At 42.5% G+C, this 23810-nt stretch overlaps 1 protein-coding gene across 3 annotated transcripts in view; it reads left to right on the top strand.

Annotated features, from left to right (window-relative positions):
* Window positions 1-23810, top strand: part of ADGRA1 (adhesion G protein-coupled receptor A1) — a 1278841-nt gene that overhangs the window by 1056374 nt on the left and 198657 nt on the right. For all 3 annotated transcript variants that reach the window (XM_082267510.1, XM_082267512.1, XM_082267511.1), the window contains one exon: window positions 16471-16598. In XM_082267510.1, the coding sequence (XP_082123636.1) occupies window positions 16471-16598 (128 nt within the window). The remainder of the gene's footprint in view (window positions 1-16470; window positions 16599-23810) is intronic.

Genomic DNA, 23810 nt, shown 5'->3' with positions numbered 1-23810 from the left:
TTTTTTTTTTCCCCCTGAAAATTTGATTTAAAACAGATAAAGTAAAGCTGTCCATACCCTGTCTAATATAGGTAGGCAACACAACTAATTTTAAACCCACTTGAACCCCTTGTAATTTTTACTGTAATGCAGTCAGGGAGCCTATACAGTAATAAATATTCCTAAATTTTCTACTGTTTTGTTTTTGTCTTTTTTTTTTTTGTTATTTACTAAGTGCTGCAGCAAGGATTACAATACTCTGTGCTGTCCACATGTTGGATAGTCAGACCGCTGCTTTCACATACAAGCAGCAGCCCGGGTCCAACCCCCCACACTCTGAGCCAATCCTTAGTGCCTTCACTCTCTGCTTTCTCATGGACTGTGAAGAGCAGTGCAATCCATTGTAATGACAAATCTCACTGTTTGCTTCTTCTTTTTTTTTTATTATGTTGGTTACTTCATTGAAATGTCGCAAAATTTTATTTTATTCATCATTATGCACCAAAGCATTTGTTTTGGGTATTCTAACAGCCGTTGCCACCTGCAAATACAATAGCAGGCAGGGGAGACTCCTCCACCCATGTTGTTTGTTATTTCCCTCTGTTAGCTTGCTGGGCTGAACAAGAGAAATCAAAGGATGTATGGCTAGTCTTATAAGACATAAGGCAAATGTAAACGTGTTGGGACTGCATTGGTCAAGCCTGCCCATTGCAGTCTAATGCATATGGTGTGAATAGGCCCTGAGAGATTTATAGCACTCTGTTTAAATGAAATCTACTGTTCTGCTCAAAAAGAGATATAACATGTAACAGTTACACAATTTATTTTGTCATTTATTTTTCAGTTTCATTCTAAAGCCACACAGAATTTTCTAAAACTGCCAAAATATATTTTCCTTGCAACAGGAGAAAAATGTTATTCCAGAATCCATATCCATTCAAGTGAATCATTGCCTTTTCCACAACTTGAGGACAACTTACCGGCATCCTCTGCAATGCTTATAATTGTACTGCCCACAGGGTCGGTGCTAGACTATTTTACGCCCTAGGCAAGACCAGCTACACGCGCCCCCTCCCCAAAAAACAATAAAATAAAATAAAAAGGGATGGGTTTAAAAACTCCTCTGTCATATTCAGTGACCCTGAACTGATGGTTCCTCCATGTAATGCTTTCATAACCAGTGACCCCCATATTCCTCCATGTCACACCTGGGGACCACTATGTCACACCCAGGGACCCTAATGTTTTCCCATGTCACATCCTGAGACCCCAATATTCCTCCATGTCGTGCTGTCATACCCAGTGACCCCAATGTTTCTCTATGTCACACCAGGTGCCCCTGATGCTCCTCCATGTCATACCCGGAGACCCTGATGTTTTTCCATGTCACACCTGGGGACCCTGATGTTGCTCCGTGTCACACCTGGGGACCATGATGTTCCTCCATGTCACACCTGGGGACCTAAATCCCCCATGGCATACCAAGGGGTCACAATTCCTAATTGCACACCTGGTGACCCCAAACTCCTGTTACACTCGTGACCCCATCCCCCATGTCATACCTTTATGACTCCGATTCCCAATGGCACACCTGGTGACCCCAATTCTCTTTCACACCAGGGATCCTCCATGTCACACCTAGGGACCCTGATCCCCTGTTCTGGGGACACTCACTGGGCAGTATGAAGAAAGTGGCCCACACTCTGCCCTCCTTCACTGTGATCCTGCTAAATTCCTTCTCCCAGGACGCTCCTCTCCTGGACCACAGTGTTCACCACAGCTCCAACTGGCTCCTGGTGGAGGGAGAAGCAGCAGTCAGAGAGCTCCGCACATCCTTCATCACCAACCTCCTCCGACCATTCTGGTACCTCGTCGCTTCCGCTCCAGTAAAGGTGCCGCCCTCCAGTGCCGAGCTCCGGCTCAGGTTCAGCTCTCCTCCGCTCCCTGCTTAACACTGACCCAGTGAAATGAACAGCTGCCCACCAGCTCAATGTAGAGAGTCACGTCCTGCCCAAGGTTTAGGCCGCTCAGCTCCAGATGAAGAGGATCATTATGCAGGCAGCACTCACTTTCCCCGGTGGGCTCCCTTTCTGCCTCTTGGGGCCCCCCCAACAATGGTGGAAATCCAGGGCCTGGTAGTTCCACCATTGCCCCAGACACCTGGCATCTTCCTCTGTCCCTTCTTCCTCCCCCCACTGCCGCACCTCCCCTCAGCTCACAAGGATCATTCATGATGGAGAGAGAATGCTGACTCGTGGCTGCGCCCTTAGGTGGCAATGCGGCCTAGGTGGCTGCCTAGTTTGCCTAGTGGAAGCACCGGCCCTGACTGCCCAGCAAGAAGGATGCAGGATAAGATTCTTATTACAACAATGGGATTGATGGTGTGATTACAGTAAAGCACCCTTACCTTTTTGCACCTCTGACCTAAACTATCCCAGCCTCTCCAGATGTAAGTTTCATGGCCCCTGTCATTTGTTTACATCGATTGTGAAAATTTGCACTGGCCAAAACTGTGCAGTAGTTCCACAGACATTTAGAGTGTCATCTCTGAAGGCTGGAGACACTTAGGGAGATGGTCCCAAAGAAGTCTATGATGTGCTACTGTGTAGGCACAGGCAGAACGATCAAAGGATGTAAACATACACTATACTGTCAAAAGTATTTGGACTTCTGCCTTTACATGCACATGAAATTTAATGGCATCCCAGTCTTAGTTCATAGGGTTCAAAATGGAGTTGGCCCACCCTTTGTAGCTGTAACAGCTTCAACTCTTCTGGGAATGTTGTCCACAAGGTTTAGGAGTGTGTCTATGGGAATGTTTTACCATTCTTCCAGAAACATATTTGTGAGGTCAGGTACTGATGTTGGACAAGAAGGCCTGGCTCTCAAACTCTGCTCTAATTTATCCCAAAGGTGTTCTATTGGGTTGATGTTAGAAGTTTGTGCAGGTCATTCAAGTTTCTTCACTCCAAACTCATTTGTGTCTTTATGGACCTTGCTTTGTGCACTGGTGCATTGCCATGTTGGAATAGGAAGAGGCCATCCCCAAACTGTTCGCACAAAGTTGGGAGCATGAAATTGTCCAAAATGCCTTGGTATGCTGAGTTCCCTACACTTGAACTAAAGGGCCAAGCCCAACCCCTGGAAAAACAACCCCACACCATAATCCCCCCTCCACCCTCCACCAGGCAGGTGTCCCAATAATTTTGACAATATAGTGTATGTGAGGAGTCGGGGATACAAGTAAGTATGCATGCATCTAGAGAGGAGGGTATTTAGGACTGAGCAGGGCAAAGGTAAAAAAGTGCACTTTAAAAAAAATATATATTCTTTAGACATTGGGGGGTGAGAAGTTGAGAAGTATTAATACAATAACCTTAACCACTCAAACTCACAAAATGGAGTTCATCGTTAAATCAGATAAAATGGGTAATGTAGCAAAAGTGTGCTACTGGAAAAAAAAACACAAATAATCTTCCATCTGTCATCTCTTTAACCTGAGTTTAGAAATGAATGGCATTAGGATGCAAACTGAAAGGATTTTTGGGGGACTTTTTTTTTTTATATCAGCGGCAATATTTTGCTCTGATCCTAACAGGAATAATTCAGGTATGAATCAAAATAATGCAGAAATTTGTTGGAATATTAGTATACTGAGTGTAATTTGGCAGCATTGTTCACATCACACAATGCTCAACTTCTTGTTAAGGACTATTTCATAAAGCTATCATGTGTAATTTATTTTAGTGCTCTACTTTTTATTACTCCAAATTTCACTTATTAATCTGTAAATAACACAAGTGTTTCCCTAGCAATAAGCACACTAGCGGCTGTCTCCTGTGGATACCATGCTATTTATTAATGTTAGCACAGCGTTCCTCTAAGTGGGTAAATCAGCAAACAAATTTTTATTACCCCTATTATGATGCACTTCAATGAACTTCATACAGACATGGACAATTAGCATTATTGTTCAATTAGAGAGCAGACCGTTGTGAATGTGCAGTATGTAGAGCCGGCATGCTGTAAATAAGAAATCAGTGTCAACACTTACTTGCAAGTTTTTTTGAAACACAGCTTTTTAGGAAAATATACAATATACAGTATCCCATGGCAGTGTATTTATCTGTGCAGTATCTGATTTGTAAGATTGTTGGCCACAGATTCCTGACCATAAATTCCTGTAACCCACCACAATATTTCTTTAACAAAAATTGACCTCGGCCAGCATTCTAGCATGGGACATGTGAGGTCATTGCCTTCTCCTTGTGTCTTTAATCAGATGGCAGTGGGTCCCCTTAGTTGACTTAACATAGAGACCCTGGTCTTCATTTCAGGCTTCCCTCTGATACATTCACACAAATATATGTGCAGGATACTTTGTCCAAAACACCAGGTATAAATCTTGTTACCTACCAGATGGCTACTAATGGCATCAAAAAGATTTTTATCCCAGCAAGACATGTGGAAATATTTTGTGAGATGGCAGGGTCTTGAATACTATACAGGTGTAGCGCTTACCCCCTCAAGAGATGCTAGATATGATGGGTTCTCTGACTCTTTAAACTGTTCAAGCCCCACTAACACACCTGTGTAACTTAAAAATTATTATGCTACCACACTATAATACTGCACAGAAAATAGGGCACAAGTACCTGGATGGTAGACTGAAAGGATATATTATGGCAATGCAGTTAAACCATGCATGAATCAACAAACAGGCAGGTTTAAAGATGCTGAATTAGACAATGTGAATGCTTACCCATAAGATGGCAATGAACTGAACTGTAGTGAAACTAAACCAAAATATAACTGGTGCAAAAAGGGTTAAGAGTATCGGCATTTACTAATCCAAAAAATAAAGGTCCTTGTGTGCACATTATGCATACAGCCTCAGTAGCGGATCAATGTATACATTCCTGACAAAGAGGTACCCCTGGAGGTGACTACAAGTACCTGCCACATAATTCTTAATATTAGCCAGCTATTGTTGGGGCCCTTCTGTAAGGTGGTGAAGGGTGTAGCTGTAACTTGTAACTGTAAGAGTGTGCAACGGATGGCTAAAGGGCTGTAAACAAGGAGCAGTCTCTATTGTGCTCATTTGTGTCAGTGTTAAGATAAGCACAGATGGTTCAGCGAACCCTACGGGTACACAGGAATCCAGGCCAGATCATTTGGCTGTCCTCAAGTACCTGGGACCCAGTGACTCAGTCTTCCCTAACAGGTCTTCACAAGCCTCAATTTCTCAGCACTGGTCATTTCTGGTTCTCTTTTGCCATGAACACTCATGGCAACAGGTCCCTCTAGCTCCAGTCTCAGTTTAGCAAGCGATCTCTCTCTTATTCTCACTGATGCTATGTTCAGCCACCAGCAACAGGTCTGTGTCCATTCTGACATTGGCACAGGTACTCCAGTTTTGGACGCGCACCCTTTGGTCCCCACACTGCAGAGGCTCTGGCTATCAGTCAACCCAGCTCGGCTTCCTCCCGAACAACACCCAGTCCAGTCTCAGAATGCCCGGGAAAAGTCCTGTCTTCTCCTCTCCCTGTTTGCAAAGAATCCTGGAAAATAACGAGGAGCTCCAGATTTCCCCCAAAAAAATTAAAGTCAGCAGCTACAAATACTGTAGCTGCTGACTTTTAACATAATGACACCTACTTGTCCAGGGATCATGCGATGGCCTCACGATTCTTCAGTTGGCTTCAGGTACAGGCACTGGCCTCTTAAGTAGGGTAAACCGGCAGTAAAGCCTTATGGCTTAACAGCTGGTTTCCTACTTCACATGTGCGATCTGCACTGCACTTTGTGAATGGTCCTGCAGTGTTCTAGGACCAGTGATGTGTCCCAGAAGGCTGTGGGGGAAGGAGGGGGGGGGGGCTGAACTTCTGGCTCAGATCACTGCAGTGCATCTGACCAGAATCGGAAGTGGGTACCTGTCAAAACCAGGTCCTCACTCCCACCAAAAAGTTGAAAAGGCAGTGGAGGATGCCAAGAAGCATAACTTTCCCTTTTGGGTGAAGTTCTGCTTGAGGCTCGGTTCACATTTATGCGATGCGGGAAGGCTGCGAATTCGCAGCCTGTTCCCGCATCGCACACGCACCCCCGGCAGTTCACACTGCCATATGCGATACGCTGGGGGTGTCAATGTAATCTTAATGACACCCCCAGTTTGATCGCATATCGCAGTGCGATCGTGCAGTTCGCACAGGATCGGATCGCACAAGTGTGAACCGCTGTGCGATCCGATCCTGATGCGGCAGCAAAAATGCCTCCTGTGCGTGTTTGCTGCGGGTGCGATGCGAATTTAGCCATACAAACTGTATGGCTAAACTCGCACCGCACAGCTGATCGCATGTAATGTCGGAGCAGTGCGCTCTGACATTACATGCGAACCCCACACACGCAGAAGTGTGAACCGGGGCTTAAGGCTACGTTTTCACTAGTGCGACGCCAAAGTCATGCGATTTAAAGTGAGACTTTGCAGTGCGACTTTGATACAACTTTGATTTGACTTTACTCTCTCTGGCTCAAAGTGGCATTAAAAGTTGCATCTAAGTAGTGCAGGCACCTTTTCAAAGCAGTTGCAACTTTAAGTCGCATAGATTAGAATGGGTGCCATTGAAATCAATGGGCTGTGACTTGTCATAAGGCTTTATGAGTCCAAAGTTGCATGACAAGTCGCACTAGTGGAAACGGAGCCTAAAGTTCACAGCTCCATCCATTGTACTGTGCAGGGCTCTTTGAAAAACTACATGCGTCCCAATGTCGGGATGGACATCTTTCCTTGCCTATGTGCATGACGACTTGGTAGTGTAAGTCCATAGCCTTATCCATTTGCATTGCACTGTACTCCTTGGGGACTACATGTCCTATGATCCTCCTCCCTGCAGCATTGCTGGCTTCTTACAGGCTCACAGCTGCTGCCAGGAGGGGGGGGGGGGGGGTGAGCAGGGATTTTACACATATACCCCACTCTGTCTCAGTTCAGCAGAAGGGGAGGGGGAATAGACTGCAGCCAGAAAAATACAGGCTGTTTCTCAAAAGGTTTACACATGTATTACCTTCAACTGTGTATTTGTGAATGTCAGCCTGCAAGCTGGGAATGAATGCATGTTCAGCATGCAATTCAATATAACCGTTAAATTCCCCCCCCCCCCCCCCCCCTAAGTGATCCATGTACATTGAAAGGACTTTAACAAATTGTATTTCAGATTCTCATCTGTTTCTGCTCTGATAAATATCTGTTTGTTTCCCCGTATCTTTTGTATACTGATTCTGAATGGGAGGGTCTGCTTCACTGTAATAACCTGGTACATTGATTTTGATTAGAAAAGTTGCAGTGTCTGTATCCCTTAAGATGTTAAAATAACCCTTAGGGAGTACCTCTTGAAAAATGAAATGTCTGTAGCAGAGGATGTCTACAATCTATCTTAGTGAAGACCAGTGAGCCAATAACACAAGCAGGAAATTATATTTCTGAGGGTGTTCTGTACACTGCTGGTTGACACACACTCCAGGTTGAATTTTACAGAAAATTACAATACTGCACATTGAAATGGAACAATATTTTCTAATAACAATAAATTACAACATGGCTTGTGTAGCAATGTATATGCTAAATTATTGGTTTGTATTTACTATTATTTTTTTCTATAAAAGTGGAGCTACCCTGTAAAACTGGGAAATCTCTGCAAAATGTCTGAAAATACACTATGTTACCAAAATGTACTTTAATGACATCCCAGTCTTAGTCCGTAGGGTTCAATATTGAGTTGGACCACCCTTTGCAGCTATAACAGCATCAACTCTGCTGGGAAGGCTGTACACAAGGTTTAGGAGTGTGTCAGGAAAAGAGAAATGGACAGAGGGCGCACCAGCCTAGCGCATTATCTTTAAAACAATTTATTGTAATAGACATGTATACACATTATACTCACAAAACGATTATGAAACACAAGCAATAAGCAATGAGGGACCACCAGGGGTCTCCACTGGGCTTCCTTAGCTGCCGCAGGCCGTGGAAGGATGTAGACCTCAAAAAAACAGCTTACGCGTTTCGGGGTGTTCCCCCTTCATCAGAGCTTCATCCTTCCATGGCCTGCGGCAGCTGAGGATGCCCAGTGGAGACCCCTGGTGGTCCCTCATTGCTTATTGCTCGTGTTTCATAATCGTTTTGTGAGTATAATGTGTATACATGTCTATTACAATAAATTTTTTAAAGATAATGCGCTAGGCTGGTGTGCCCTCTGTCCATTTCTCTTTAACAGTATCTGCTTTGGGTTACCACGACCCGTTGAGAGTGGCAGCACGGCCTGAATTTACTACAATTTGACCTGAATCGCATTTTCAGGATACCAGCCGCAAGGCCACCCCTCAAGCGCAGGAGTCATTTGCTCTTTGTACATTTTAGGAGTGTGTCTATGGGAATGTTTGACCATTCTTCCAGTAGCCCATTTCTGAGGTCAGGCACTGATGTTGCATGAGAAGGCCTGGCTCACAGTCTCTGCTCTAATTTATCCCAAAGGTGTTCCATCAAGTTGAGATCAGGATTCTGTGCAGGCCAGTCAAGTTCCTCCACCCCAAACTCGCTCATCTATGTATTTTATTGACCTTCCTTTGTGCACTGGTGCGCAGTCATGTTTGAACAGGAAGGGACCATCCCCAAATAGTTACCACAAAGTTGGGAACATGAAATTGTCCAAAATGTCCTGGTATGCTGAGACCTTAAGGTCACTGGGACATAGGGGCCATGCCCAGCCCCTTAAAAACAACCCCACACCATAATGCTCCCTCCACCAAATGATTTGGAGCAGTGCACAAATCAAGGTCCATAAAGACATGGATGAGCAAGTTTGGGGTGAATTAACAGAGTTTTGGCCTCAAACCTTTAGAATACCTCTCGGATGAATTAGAGTGGAGACTTCGAGCCAGGCCTTTTTGTTCAACATCAGTGCCTGACCTCACAAATGCGCTTCTGGAAGATTGGTCAAAAATTCCCATAGACACACTCCTAAGAGTTGAAGCTGTTATATATGCAAAGGGTGGGCCAACTCAATATTGAACCCTACGGACTAAAACTGGGGTGCCATTAAAGTTCATGGGTGTGTAAAGGCATGTGTTCTGATACTTTTGGCATTTTAGTGTATATATGTATAGGGGCTAGCACGGTCTCCTGCTTCCCTCTGATGCTTTTCTGTCAAGCTGCAAAAACCAACAGTACACAAAACAAAAAGAAAGGTGGACATGGAAGTGAGAGCCCATAATAATAATAATAATAATAATATAAAGGCATCTCATGGAAACAAGGATCTTCATCCTATATGATCCTCTGCAGTAGGGGTGTCTCCTTTAAAAGATAACCTCTGCTGAGCACCTTTCTCCCGCTCTCCTCTCAGTCTTTGCTATTTTTCTTTCTCTTGTTCTCCTTTAATCTATTCTCCAGCTCTCTCTCTATCTCTATTTCAGGAAGTAGCATGAAACCGAGAAATAATTGCAAGCTTACAAATGGTGTCACATTCTTCAGGCTAAAGCAGCCAGACAGCATGGGGGCACACTGGTAGAGCCAAATACAGTCTGCACATTAGAGGAAACCAATTTATAGATATATCATCTCCATATAACTGCTCAAGGGTTTCCTTCTTTATTTGTCTGGAGTTTCTTTTTGTACGTTTTTCATTTCAGAAGTTTTGATTATTGACCACATCCAGTGTTGTATATACGATATGGCTAAATGCATAGTAAGTTACATAAATAACCTAACTTGCCTGAAAAATGATTTGTAACTCTGCTCAGGCGTTTGGGTATCTGTCAGAAAATGACCCTCCTATTCCTTGGTTCAGCTGTAAAGCTTTCTATGTTAGGGCCTTTTCACACCATGGCATATAAAAAACGCTATATGAGGTTTTGGAGAATGCACATCGCATTTTGCGCTAAACTTCATCGCAGTGCATATAGCGTTTTTAATGCATTTTGGGTGTGGTTTTAATGCATTTTCTGGATAATTATGAGATCACTTCCTCTCTCATGTGAGCAAAAAATGCAATGTGGTGCATTTTGATGCATTTTTTAATGTGTTTCCATGCATTCCTAAAAAGCGCGCATTTTTGGTGCACTTTATGCACAGTGCACAAAAGATTCCTCTCCCAACATTCACCAGGAATTTTGACAACTGTCATCCTCATGTGCAGCCTAGAATGCCACTGCTATTATCCATACTTTGAGCTGGCTGAATCCCTGTCATCTTCGGCCTCTATTCAGTCAGTGATGCCTACAGCCCCACACTGAGAACAGATGCTTGGTCCTAGGTGTTCCCTATCCATGCTGTTTCATGGTAATTTCAATGTAAGTGTGTTGCTTATTTTAATAAAATGTTTTTTATTTGATACTGAAATCAACACCCTGCTATTCGTTTTCTTCTACATTGAGGTGATCCTACCCAGCTCTTCTGCAGTAGCTGCAGAGGTTACAGTCTCGGTCCCTTCTCCTGTTCAGCCATCCATCCAGTTGCCTCATCCATTCCTCTACCCTGTTGATGGTCTACAGATACAGATAATTTATAAAATAAGGTCTGCAGGTATCGATAGCAGGGTTTGCTCTTGGATACGGAACTGGCTAAAAAGGCGTGTCCAAAGGGTAGTAATAAACAGCGCATACTCAGACTGGTCTGAGGTGGTAAGCGGGGTCCCCCAAGGCTCAGTCTTGGGACCAACCTTGTTCAATTTATTCATAAACAACATTGAGGTCGGGATCAGTAGTTCGATATCAGTTTTTGCAGATGACACAAAATTGGGCAGGGCAATAACTTCACAACATGAAGCAGATATCCTACAGAATGACCTGGACAAAATAACAGAGTGGGCAACGACATGGCAAATGAGGTTTAACGTGGAGAAGTGTAAGGTTTTGCACTTGGGGACTAAAAACATAAAAACACAATACACGTTAGGAGGGGAGCCCTTGGGGGAATCAAAAATGGAGAAGGATCTGGGAGTCTTGGTTGATGATAGATTAGGAAACAGCATGCAATGTCAAGCGGCAGCTTCCAAAGCCAACAGAATATTAGCATGCATAAAGAAAGGGATGCATTCCAGAGATAAGACTATATTCCTTCCACTTTATAAAACTCTGGTCCGACCGCATCTGGAGTATTCCGTCCAGTTCTGGTCGCCAGTCCTCAGGAGGGATGTGTTGGAGCTGGAGAGAGTCCAGAGAAGGGCAACTAAACTAATTAGGGGATTGGAGGACCTTGACTATGAAGAGCGTCTACAATCGCTCGATTTATTCTCCCTGGAGAAGAGACGTCTGAGGGGGGACATGATAGCAATTTATAAATATCTTAATGGGGATCCCAGCTTAGAAAAAAAGCTGTTCATTCGAAGGGATTGCATGAGGACTCGAGGGCATACAATGCGATTAGAGGAGAAGCGTTTTAACCTCAGGCAACGCGGGGGGTTCTTTACTGTTAGGGCAACAAGATTGTGGAATTCTCTACCACAAGAAGTGGTTTCTGCGGGTAGTATGGTGGCTTTCAAAAGACTCTTAGACTTACATCTCAAGGATCAGAACATTCAGGGGTATGGGAGATGATTACAGCCACACATACCTACACAGGTTGAACTAGATGGACTATTGTCTTTATTCAACCTCACCTACTATGTAACTATGTAACTATATGTAAGATGAAAGCTCCAATGGACCAATTGACTTTGCACTTCTCCTAGGAGCGCTGTATTTACTATGTACCTGTGCACTCTTTGGATTATCTAAGGCAGTGTTTTTCAACCTTTTTTCAACCAAGGCACCCTTTACAATCTGGCAGAATCCCGAGGCACACCAACCAAAAATGTCGATAAAATTATATTTATGAGAAGCCACAGGTAACGCACATGAAAACAGCGGGTATTCTGCGCTACACCTGTGCTGCGGCCAAACAGAAGCAGATGTGCAAGCAGAATACAACATAAAAAAAGACATGCAGTTTCCATTAACAATAATACAGATGATTGCTTTTTTTTTTTTTTTTTTTGCTTTTAAATGTAATCACCAACTTTTTACTCTTTTTTATGTAAAATAAATATACATAGATAAGATATGGGGGTTTTAAATGCTGTATTATTGTTAATGGAAACTGCACTTCTTTTTTAATGTTGTATTCCGCTTGCACATCTGCTTCTGTTTGGCCGCAATGCAGGATACCCGCAGTTTTCATGTGCGTTTCCTGTGGTTTCCTACTTCTATTATGTCCCTCATTTTTGGTGTGCTTTCAGAAAATGCACCAAAAATGTAGGACATAGTAGAAGTTTATGAGAAGCCACAGGTAACGCACATGAAAACAGCGGGTATTCTGCGCTACACCTGCGCTGCGGCTAAACTGAAGCAGATGTGCAAGCGGAATACAACATAAAAAGAAGACGTGCAGTTTCCATTAACAAAAATAATACAGATGATTGCTTTTTTTTTTTTTTTCTTTTAAATGTAATTACCAATTTTTTACTCTTTTTATGTAAAATAAATATACATAGATAAGATATGGGGGTTTTAAATGTTGTATTATTGTTAATGGAAACTGCACTTCTTTTTTAATGTTGTTGCAAACAGAAGCACATGTGCAAGCGGAATACAACATAAAAAAAAATGCAGTTTCTATTAACAATAATACAGCATTTAAAACCCATGTATATTTATATTACTTGGTGAAATGGTGAAAGCAAGAACAGGTAAAGTTAAGATAGTGACAGTCCGTCCATTATAATATTCTGATGTTATAATTAATAATTAACTCACAGAGTCACTGAAGCCACTCCTGTTCTTCTTCTCTGCTGGAACTTGTCTTGAAAAGCGTGCCAGCAGCAGCTCCCGGGACCACGGCTCTCACCTCCCAGCAAGCACTTGCCGATCCTCGCATAGCAACCGATGACGTCATCTGTTGGCATAGACGCTGTCGGGAGGCCGGCGCAGCTTCCGGATCGCATGTGGCAGCAGAACGGAATTTAGCCGTCCCTCCTTCTGCCACAATCAGAATGTAGAACGGTTTGTCTGCTAATATTACTGCAAGGAAAACATTTCTTTAGGATTAATGCACATTTGGGTAATTTTGTCGCGGCACACCTGGGGACTCCTCACGGCACACAGGTTGGGAAACACTGATCTAAGGAATGGTAGACTGCAAATAATTCAAATTTTGTTCTTGCTTTTAAAGTGACACTATATTCTCCAAAAATAATTAACAATCATCCACTACTTAAAGCAGAACTTTACTCTGTCAATTAACATTGATTATTTTAGTCTTTGTGCTGCCAGCATTAGTAAATGTATAGGAAAATCTATTATATTTACTTGTTTAAAACTTTTTTTTACATTTCTTCCTGGTTTCTTGCCTTTGCAAATTATGTCATTCCTCCTGGGAACCTTCAGGAGGGAAGGAGGGATTTTCTAAGCTAAGCACACCCTGCTGCCTGCATGCCTGAGCTAAAGGCAGATGGATACTAGGAAGTAAATGCTACATTAATCATCTGCATTTACTCAAGATGGATATAGTTAGAAATGCTAAGGGGTGTTTTTCAAAGTGATTTATTAGCAAAATAAATCACAGGGACATGTATAGATTGGTGAGTTTGCTTTGAAAATTATAAATTAATTAAATAGGCTTTTTGGTTTGTAGTGCTCCTATGCAGTGTAGTTCCGCTTTAACCTTTTGCCACCCACATAATGCAAAGAGGGAGGGCTTTAACGCCGACACACTTCACATATGTGTCCATTGGCAGCAGAGCTCTCTGTGCTCGCTGCACGCTCTCAGTACAATGGCGGACAATGTGATCTGGGATCCGCACAGATGTCAAAATGGGAGCAGTGACTGTGTCCATGCAGCCACTGCATCCAAATTGTCAGGAATTGGACTGCCTGTACAGGAGTCACCTGTGCATCCCTGTGTGGACAAACATGGCCCTGCCACAGGCATACTCTTAAAGTGATTGTACAATCTTGTGGGTTTTTTTTGTTTTTTTTTTGTAAAATAATAAACATATCATACTTACCTGCTCTGTGCAATTATTTTGCACAGAGCAGCCCCAATCCTCCTCACTTCTCGCTGCCACTTCTGGCGCCTCCCCCCCACCGAGTGCCCTCATAACAAGTTGCACACTATGGGGCACTTTGTGCGTGCTCACTCTTGTGCCCTGCCTCCTTGTCACTGGCTGTGTTTGACAGCAGCAGAAGCCAATGGCTCCTGCTACTTTATCTGAGCCAATGAGGAGGTAGAGAGCTGAGAGAGCCTCGTGCACATCGATGGATCGAGATCAGGCTCAGGTATGTGTTTGGGGGGGGGGGGAAGAGCTACATGCAGGTTCTTTTGGTTAAGGTAAAGCAAAAACATTCTGCCATTACAACCACTTTAAGTATGCTCATATGAACAAAGATAACTGTCGAGTGAGCAAGTCAGAGGTGAAATGGTAATTTTCAAAACCTACCATACAAAAATAACAATAGAGGTGTTTAATTGTTGAGCCCCTTAGTAGTTGTTTTTGTCTTCCAGTCTAGATGAACTGTGGGCATAGGATTCTGTATATGGAGATTTCATATTTTTCTCTATTTATTTATTTTATTAATGTTTTTCTACTGGTTGAACTGGATTGGTTTGTGTCTAATTATGTAACTATATAGGACTGGTTAAACAGCTTGCAGATCCAAAAACAAAAAATGGGTCTACGAAGCCTCTAAAAAAGGTAATGCAAAAAAAAAAAAAAAAGAATCTGCAGCCACTACATATCTCTACAGAGTTGTGGTGTGATACCTTAACAATTGCAATAAAAACTAGACAAAGAGTCCCAGGTGAGCAAAGAGGGGAAGGAGCGGGACTTATAACAAATGGTTAAAACAACCACATAAGCAATCAAACCCATGTAGCACATCACAGCATGGACTTGACAATGTTAATGCACAGCAGGGTAAAATTCCCATAGGTTCTTGTCCAAAGCCCCAACGCATTTCAGCTTGTTCAGTCCTCTTCTTCAGGGGGATACTGGACAATAGGGTTATACTGATATTTATGTGAATGGGGACCAGTGCCCAGGCAACACTCTTAATCATATAAGATACAGCTTTGTGTGTCTATGGGAGCAATGAGACACATGGAGCCCCAAGCTCACCCCTGAGGGAGGCACAGCTCCACCAATGTCGCTGATGGACACACAGAGATCTAGCATACAGCCACCATGCAACTGCAGACAACTGTGCAGGGCTGCCCTGGGCACTGTGGGGGCAGCGACACAGGGAGATCTCCTTGCTCATATTCCCTCCCCCCATTCTTCCTTCTAGAACATATCCCCCCTCCCCAAATCCCCATTACATTTCCCAACACAGATAGCAGCTCATCCACCTTCCCCAACTTACAGAGGGAAGCCACTAAAAGCCAAGAGGAGGTGCGCTGTGTTCTGCTCTCCCTACTAACAGAAGAGCATTCATCTGACAGGAGGGGAGAGCACAACACAGCACACTTCCTCCTGGCTCTTTCCTCTCTGCCTCTTCTCTCTCTGCTTCAGGCTGCCATCTCCTAGTTCTGGCTGTCAGTGTGGGTGGGAGTTGGGGCAGGGGAAGGAGCTCAGCGGTGGTAGGCCAGGGGGCAGAACTGAAATCTGGGTGGGCATAACCCACCCTAGCATCCCCTAAATCCGGGCCTCTGTGTCTCTTACCCAGCAACTGAAAGCCAGTGGGAGGGATAGGAGGAGAAACTGGCTTTCAGTTGCTGCCGGCTTTCAGTTGCTGGGTGAGAGACACAAAGGGCATTCTTTGCTCCACCGATCCTCCTGCTGTCCAGGCCCCCTGTGTGCCCGGGCTCCCTACAGGAGGACCGGTGTTTCCCCCCTATTCCCCATGAATGGTCCTGAATGCTCATACATCTTAGGAGGGGGGGGTGCAGTTTGGCATTTTCGCTCTGAGCTCTAATTGACCTTGCCCCAACACCACATTGGTGCATGGTAGCCAATCAGCTTCTAACTTTAGCTTGTTCAATTAAGCCTTGACAAAAAACCTGGAAGCTGATTGGTTACCATGCACAGCTTCACAAGATTTTGCATTCTCCAGCTTTAGTAAATCAACCCCATGGCATCAAATAAAAGTGAGTTTAAGACAGCTGTCTGGTACAGTCTTTTTTTCACACTGCAACTCTTCACCTCTGTAGTCATCACAAGGTTAGATTTATTGGTTTCCCATGTTATAGACTTAGAGATCTTTTTGTAAGTAAGACCGTTCCCATTTTAGTACAATTTTCTGTATTTAGCAGTTTGGGTAGGACTCCACTTTAAGAGCAGCTGGCACGCCATCCAGGGCATATTGTACAGATGCTCTTCGCCAAGAAACAAGGTGGCACTGGAAATTATATGTAAATACTGGAAAGAGGGATGGAAAAAGCTGTACATCTCAGCATGACAGAATGTTTTAATGTGTGATTTGTATGGCTGAGGCAGAATGTATAATGCTGTTTACCTCTCTTGTTAGGATTTGAAGACCGTGCTGTCTTACCCTCAGTACCCAGGGGAGTTCCTGCACCCTGTGGTCTATGCCTGCACTGCTGTGATGTTGTTGTGCCTGTTCGCTTCTATTATCACCTACTTTGTACACCACAGGTAGGACGCCTCTTTTTTTTCCTACTTTACCTACGTAGGTATAATTATGCCATTTTTCTGAATTGCTTGTTAAATTGCAGCGTTTCTAATATACTAGGGACAATACAAAATGCCTGAGCTGACTACAGATGTCTCCCGGAGCACAATGATGCTCTTTGTTCCCCCCCTTCAGCAGTGTTCATGATGGTTGTTGACAATTTAAAAGCATCCTGAATATTTTAACAGTAAACAATATTTTTGTTCCATCTCCATGGATGTCCTATGCCCTCATACTGTAAAAATAAATCTTGAGGAACCTAGATTCTACAGTTAGCTTCCCGGAAGCCACGACTATTCTTTGCATTTCTATTGTCAGAACTGCCAATACATATTATTTGCTCTGCACTGCTCCAGAAAAATCTGTGTATCTATATAATGGAACACCTAAACATAATTTAGGTAAACAATATGGCTCATCTCAAAGATGAGATACCCTTTTGCAGCAAGAGGGCTGCTTTGTCATTGTACATGCGTAGGTACCACCTATCGGTGGTTAAAGTCCAAATGTTTGGTATACTTAACCAGTTCCCACCCAGGCCAATTCTACTACTACTCTCCTATATCAGTATTTTTTCGTTAGAAAATCAGTTGAATCCCCAAATATTATATTGATATATCAAAGATGCGGTGAGCAGCACTACAGCATTGATTCATTAATTCATGTGCAAAGCAATTAAGCCATCCCCCCGGCTGCATATATAGAGAGACTTTCCTCTCTCTCTCTCTCTGTGTATATATATATATATATATATATATATATATATATATACTATTTTTTTTTTTTTTAGAGGAAACCCTAGAGAATAAAATGGAGGGTGTTGCCATTTTTAATTTCACATGGTATTTGTGCAGAAGTTTTTCAAACACAATTTTTGGGGGAAAAATATGCTTAAATTAATTTTTTTGAACACAAATATTATATAACACCCAAATTTTTGTTAAAATATAAAACATGATGTTACGCAGTTCCCTAGATACCTAACCTGTCATGGTTTAAAATTGCCTATGCCCATGAAACGGCGCCAAACTATGATACTTAAAAATCTCTTTTAGCAACACTTTTAAACCTTTTACAGACTACCAGTTTAGACTTAAGCCCCGTACACACGTACCGATTGTTGGCCGTGAATTTTCGGCTGCCGCCCGATTATTGGCTTGTTAGTATGATGATTACAACAACCGACTGCGACTTTTTGGCCGAACAAAATCTGGTGTGCATGCTATAAAATTTTTTTTGGCCGTCACCAGAACGGCCGATTGTTCGTCAGTCAGTACAGATTTCGGCCGACAAAAGTCAGATGAGCAAGACTGGGCATGCTCAGAGAAGAAAAAACACACGAAAAGTAGACCAGAACATGACATCACTTCTGCAGTTGGTTGTTGTTGGCCGACAAAATTTGTGTGCAGTCTAGAGCACATTTCAATCAACACAACAACACTGGACAAAAGACGGCCGATCAGTTGGCCAACAATTGGTGCGTGTGTACGGGGCTTAACACAGGCGGTCTTGAGCTAAAATTATAGCACTCACTCTGATGATTGCGGCAATAGCCTACATGTGTGGTGTGATCACTGATTACATATGCGCACGGGACTTACATATGCATTCACATGTACAGGTAGGCATGGGGGGAGGGAGCACTTAAAAAAAATATATATTTATTTCATTATTTTTTTTTTTTTTTACACGGTCTCTATCATTTTATTTTTTTCTGATCACATTTTTTGCTTTCACAGAGGATGAACAGCATCTCTTGTGAAATCATGGGCCATGACAGGTCCTATTTATGGAGAGATCTGGAGTCTATCAGACCCCAAAACTCTTCTCTGGGCACCAATGCAGACAATCAGACACAGATTGGGCAGCAGAGTGGCTAAGGGATTAACACTTTCTGCTAGCAGCACTAAGGGTACCAGTTTGAATTCCAACTTACCTGTCTAAAGCTTGCATGTTCTCCCTGTGCCCGTGTGGGTTTCCTTTGGGTACTCTGTTTTCTTCCCACACTCCAAAGACATGCTGGTAGGTTAATTGGATCCTGACTAAATTGGCCCTGTTGTATGAATATGAGTTAGATCCTTAGATTGTAAGCTCGTTGAGGGCGGGGACTGATGTGAATGTAAAATGTATATACAAGTAAAGTGCTGCATAAATAAATAAATAAAATAAACAAACACAAGTAAAAATCTGTACTTTTGCTAGAAAATTACTTAGAACCCCCAAATATTATATATATTTTTTAGCAGAGGCTAAAGGCAGAGGCCCTAGAGAATAAAATGGTAGGTATTGGAATTTTTTATGTCACATGGTATTTGGAGAGCAGTTTTTGAAACGCAATTTCACACACTACCGCAAAAATACAATTTAACTAACTTTAATGTACACAAACACAAAAAAAATCCCACATTTTATGGTAAAATATTAAATATATTGTGTTGCGTCGAGTAAAGAGATATCAAACATGTCACACTTTAAAATTGTGCACGTTTGTGAAATGGTGCCAAACTTTGATATTTAAAAATCTTCATAGGAGATGCATTTTAAACCTTTGCAGGTTACCAGTTTAGAGTTATAGAGGAGGCCTGGTGATAAAAATATTGTTTTCGCTGTGACATTCAGGGCAATGCCTCACATGTGTGGTGTGATCGCCATTTACATATGCATAAGGGTTCAAAGCGTGCGTTCACGTTTGCACACAAATATGGGGGGGAGGGGGGCGTGGGCACTTTACATTTTTTATTTTTCTATCACTTTTATTGCAGTCACAAGGAATGTGAACATCATTTGTGACAGCAATAGGCAGTGACAGGTATTCTTCATGGAGAGATCTGGGAGCTATTAGACCCCAGATGTCTCCTCTGCCCTAAAAGCATCTGATCAAACCAAGATTGGTGTGTACACTGTTACAGATGTTGATGGGACACTGGTACACTGACAGATGTTTTTGTACACTTGTACACTGTGACAGATGTTTTTGTGCGCTTGTATACTGTGACGGATGTTGATCGCCCACCGGTGGACACCAACAGATGTTGACGGTCCACTAGGGACACTGGCAGATGTGAATGTTGCAATGGAACACTATTGCAGATGTTGTTTTTATGCACTGGTAAACTGTGATAGATGTTGATGGGACACTGGATAGAGACATATGGTTCTTTGTGTAGAGTGTGGGATGGCTGCACTGATGTGATCAGTGTGTAGCTGAACAGTAAAATCATCAGCTATACTCATATCTGACAGGCTGCAGCATACCCCTCTCCTCTCCTTTTCCCTCCTCCTTCAGTCCAACAGGCTGGAGACTGCACTGTACACTGTTAACTCTTCCCTGTGAAGAGAGGTTCAGGAAAGTAGCACTGAGAGAATAGGAGCCAGCAACACTTAAAATTGTGATAAAAAGGTACAGCGCCAAACACTTCTAAACAAATAAATGCATCAGAAGAAAGACTGAACAAAGTCCATAAAAGTCAGTGAGGCCAGGTGCTAGGGTTCAGGAATGAATGTAGAAAGATTCCAACAACATAGGGTTAAACCACAGTCTTGAAAACCAACATGTGCTCATGTATAGTGATTCCCTTACCGGAACGTTAGACTCCCTGTTAAGGAAGGTCAAACGGGCATGAACCATGGAAATGGCAAATAGGATAGGGTCCACTCAGGAATCTGGCACCAGGTCCACCACGGTACTTCATCAACAGTAACGTAACCTCATACATTCATACTTCATGAGTGATGGATAATGATGCCCCTCCAAAAACAAATGGGCCTCAAATAGTGAAGTATGTACGTTTATTTAGAATAAAAAATCAGATAAAAAACTCACATGGCGTTGCATGATACAAGGCATGTAATCACAATTGCCATGGCTGGAGGCGAGTCTGCATGTGGGCTGGCGTGTCTGACGTGTTTTGTCTCACCATCAGACGTTGTCAAAGGCCAACATGTACTGTGACATACTGAAGCAGAGCATTATCCCCTCTCCACACCTAAACCCTATTGAGCATCTGTGGAGGATCCTCAAACGGAAGGTGGAGGAGCGCAAGGTCTCTCACATTCACCAGCTCCGTGATGTCCATATAGAGGAGTGAAAGAGGACTCCAGTGGCAACCTGTGAAGCTCTGGTGAACTCCATGCCCAAAAGGGTTAAGGCAGTGCTGGAAAATAATGGTGGCCAAACAAAATATTGACACATTGGGCCCAATTTATAGGTGTTTATTAGAAGCATACTCACTTTTGTTGCCAGCAGTTTAGACATTTATGGCTGTGTGTTGAGTTATTTTGAGGGGACTGCAAATTTACACTGTTATACAAGCTGTACAATCAACACTTTACACTGTTGCAAAGTGTCATTTCTTTAGTATTGTCACATGAAAAGATATAATAAAATATTTACAAAAATCTGAGGGGTGTACTATTTTTTGTGAGATACTGTAGAAGCCTTGTCAGTTTCTCCTAAAAGATACCTAAGGTGCTTGAAACGGCAGGCTGAAATAAGCAGAAATGAAGGGAGCACATGAAAAAATGGGCTCAGTAGAAAAGGTGCAGGGTCAGGAATTACTGAATTAACTTTCAATTTAAAGCCCCTTTCACGCTGGCGGAGTCCACCAGAGTATCCGCCTGCTCAGCAGGGGATCTTTACACTGATCCCCCCTGAGCAGGTGGATGACAGGTCTGTGTCAGCTCCGCTATGCAGAGCAGACATAGACACAGCCCGCTGTCCTCTAAGGGCTGCCAGATGGAAACGGATAGGACTGTCATTGAATCTGAACCGCTAGATGGATAGAGAACAGATCCCCATCATCTGTTTTTAGCAGACAGGGTCGGATCAGATGTCGGCAGGTGTCAACAGGCACATCTCCATTGTCATCCACTGCTCCATAGAGAGCAATGGATGGTCTGATTAGGTCCACTTGAAAAATTGACAGGCGGACCCGATCGGGTTATCCATGTGAAAGGGAACTAGGGTTTTACATCCACTTTAACAATAGTGCTTAGTGGCGTTATACCAGCTTTCTTATAATGGTCACTGGGACAGGAAGAAAAATTTCCCCAACACAGACACAGCCAGAAATAAAAACCCAGAGAAATTGGTAGAGGGGCCCTGAACATTGATTTTTATTGGTGTAATTACTTGAGCACAACTGGCCTGTATTCGGCAACTTAACACAATGAAATAGGTCAAAGAGAGCGCCCAATAAAAGAAAAATGCTTAGGAGTCCAAAATCTATTTTGATCAACTGGTTACAACAAGCAGGGCAAAACACAGCCAACATGTTTCAGGGGTCATACAATCCTCCTTATCAGGGCTGGGTGAAATGGGAGTATGTTAAATGGACTCAAAAGTACCGATATAAAATGGCAGACACAGAATAAACCAGACACTGTTATAAACAGTCAGTGCTGGTGAAGAAGTAGCATAACCCTTGATAAATGTTGGATATTTGTTGCCCTTCTTGCTTTAAGCAGTTCAATATTAAAGACTTTGGACTCCTAAGGATTTTTTATTTGGTGCTCTCTTTGACCTATTACACTTGGAAATAAAAGCCTGATAAGTTCCAACATCTTACAGCATAAAAGCATATCTAAAATCAACAAAAATACTGTCACATATTGTATTTTACCCATGGGGTGGCTGCATTAATTTTTCTTTTTCAGGAGTTTTAGCAAGTACACAAAATACCTGATGACCTTGCAAGAAATGCTGTGTCCTGGTCACTTCTTGTGAGCTGACCGCTGGAAGCAGATAATAATAATAAATTAATTGTGTAAATTACTAATCCCATCATCCCCCATGCATTGAAGAAGGCAGACATATTTGAAGTCCAGCCTAGGTGGCAGCCATGCAGTGTACAGGGAACCGGAAGTGTTTTATTCATAGGATTACCAGGTGAATATAAAGGATAAAAAGCCTGATAAAAAAATGAATGCATCCACCACAACTAAGGACTGGCAATCTGCAATATATTACACTTTTATCTTTGGGTTTAAATATGTATTAATAAAATATGGAGTGAATGGCCCTTTAGGCCACTGAGTCCTCACAGGGTCTGTCAGATGGAAGGTGTGTTGGAGTTGCTTGCGCACTTGCTATTTTTACCTAATAATTTGTGGTTTGGGAGATAAAAAGTTTGCCTGTTCCAACAGCTGTGTCTACGATGACCTGCATGATTCCTTTCTAAGATACTTACTGTTTTCCTGAAATCTCTAGATAAGGTGAACAGTTAACAAGCCAGTCTGTATCACCCAGGGGACAATTCTTGACATTTTCATCTCATAAAAAGTGTATGCCAGTTTATTAGCCTGTAGTGTCAACTCAAAACAAATCGGTCCCTGTGCAATACACAGTGAGCTTCCATGATCCTTTTAGTTAAAAGAGAACAAGGAAGAACCAGCAAGGGGCAATATCCCTCAGGCCACTTTTGTTCTGACAAATAAGGACCAGCAAGGAAAGGTTGAGAGGGTCTTCTTCTCAAATGCTGCATGTGTAGTGCACAGCAAAAGCCCAAAGTATTAAGCTGTATAAATGGTATTAGTGTCCCAAATAACCATTGAACCATTGACACCTTTCGGAGGCTAAGCATAATCTTGTCTGTCCCACATGTGAGTATGTTGAATCAACATGATTAGGGACTCTTCATTCCTTCCTATAAACCTCAATTACAGTAAACCAGTAACAGGATATCCAGATGTGCACAATAAAGCCATGTTAATACAACCCATATACAATAAACAAATGAACCATAAAATGAACACTCATACCTTTTTATGGCATGACAAGGAGTTAGTCACAGCATCATTGAATATATTTTATTACCACATCCATATACACCATAAATACTTAAAAACTTAGTAACTTAGTAGGCAAGTCAAGGTCAAACTAAGGTGTTTACTAATGAAAAAAAAAAAAAAAAAGCTTAATTAAATAATGCACAAAAACACTATATTATTATTGATCCATATGTAGAGAAAGTTTCTAACACTTTGAAACCATCAACCTAAAATGCAAATCATGTTTAATGTCCACAAAAAGCCACCTTCCAGCCATTATAGCAGTAACAAACTCCAAAACAAAAAATAATGTATTGCAGTTTACCAATCCCTAAATCCTTAAAGGAGAATTTCAGCCAAAGCTCGTTTGGCTGTACTTCTCCTGTGGATCACAAGAGTGCAGTTCA

Source organism: Pelophylax lessonae, assembly GCF_965119305.1.
Source record: "Pelophylax lessonae genome assembly, chromosome: 9".
NCBI lineage: Eukaryota > Metazoa > Chordata > Amphibia > Anura > Ranidae > Pelophylax > Pelophylax lessonae.
This window is presented reverse-complemented; position numbering and strand designations above follow the sequence as displayed.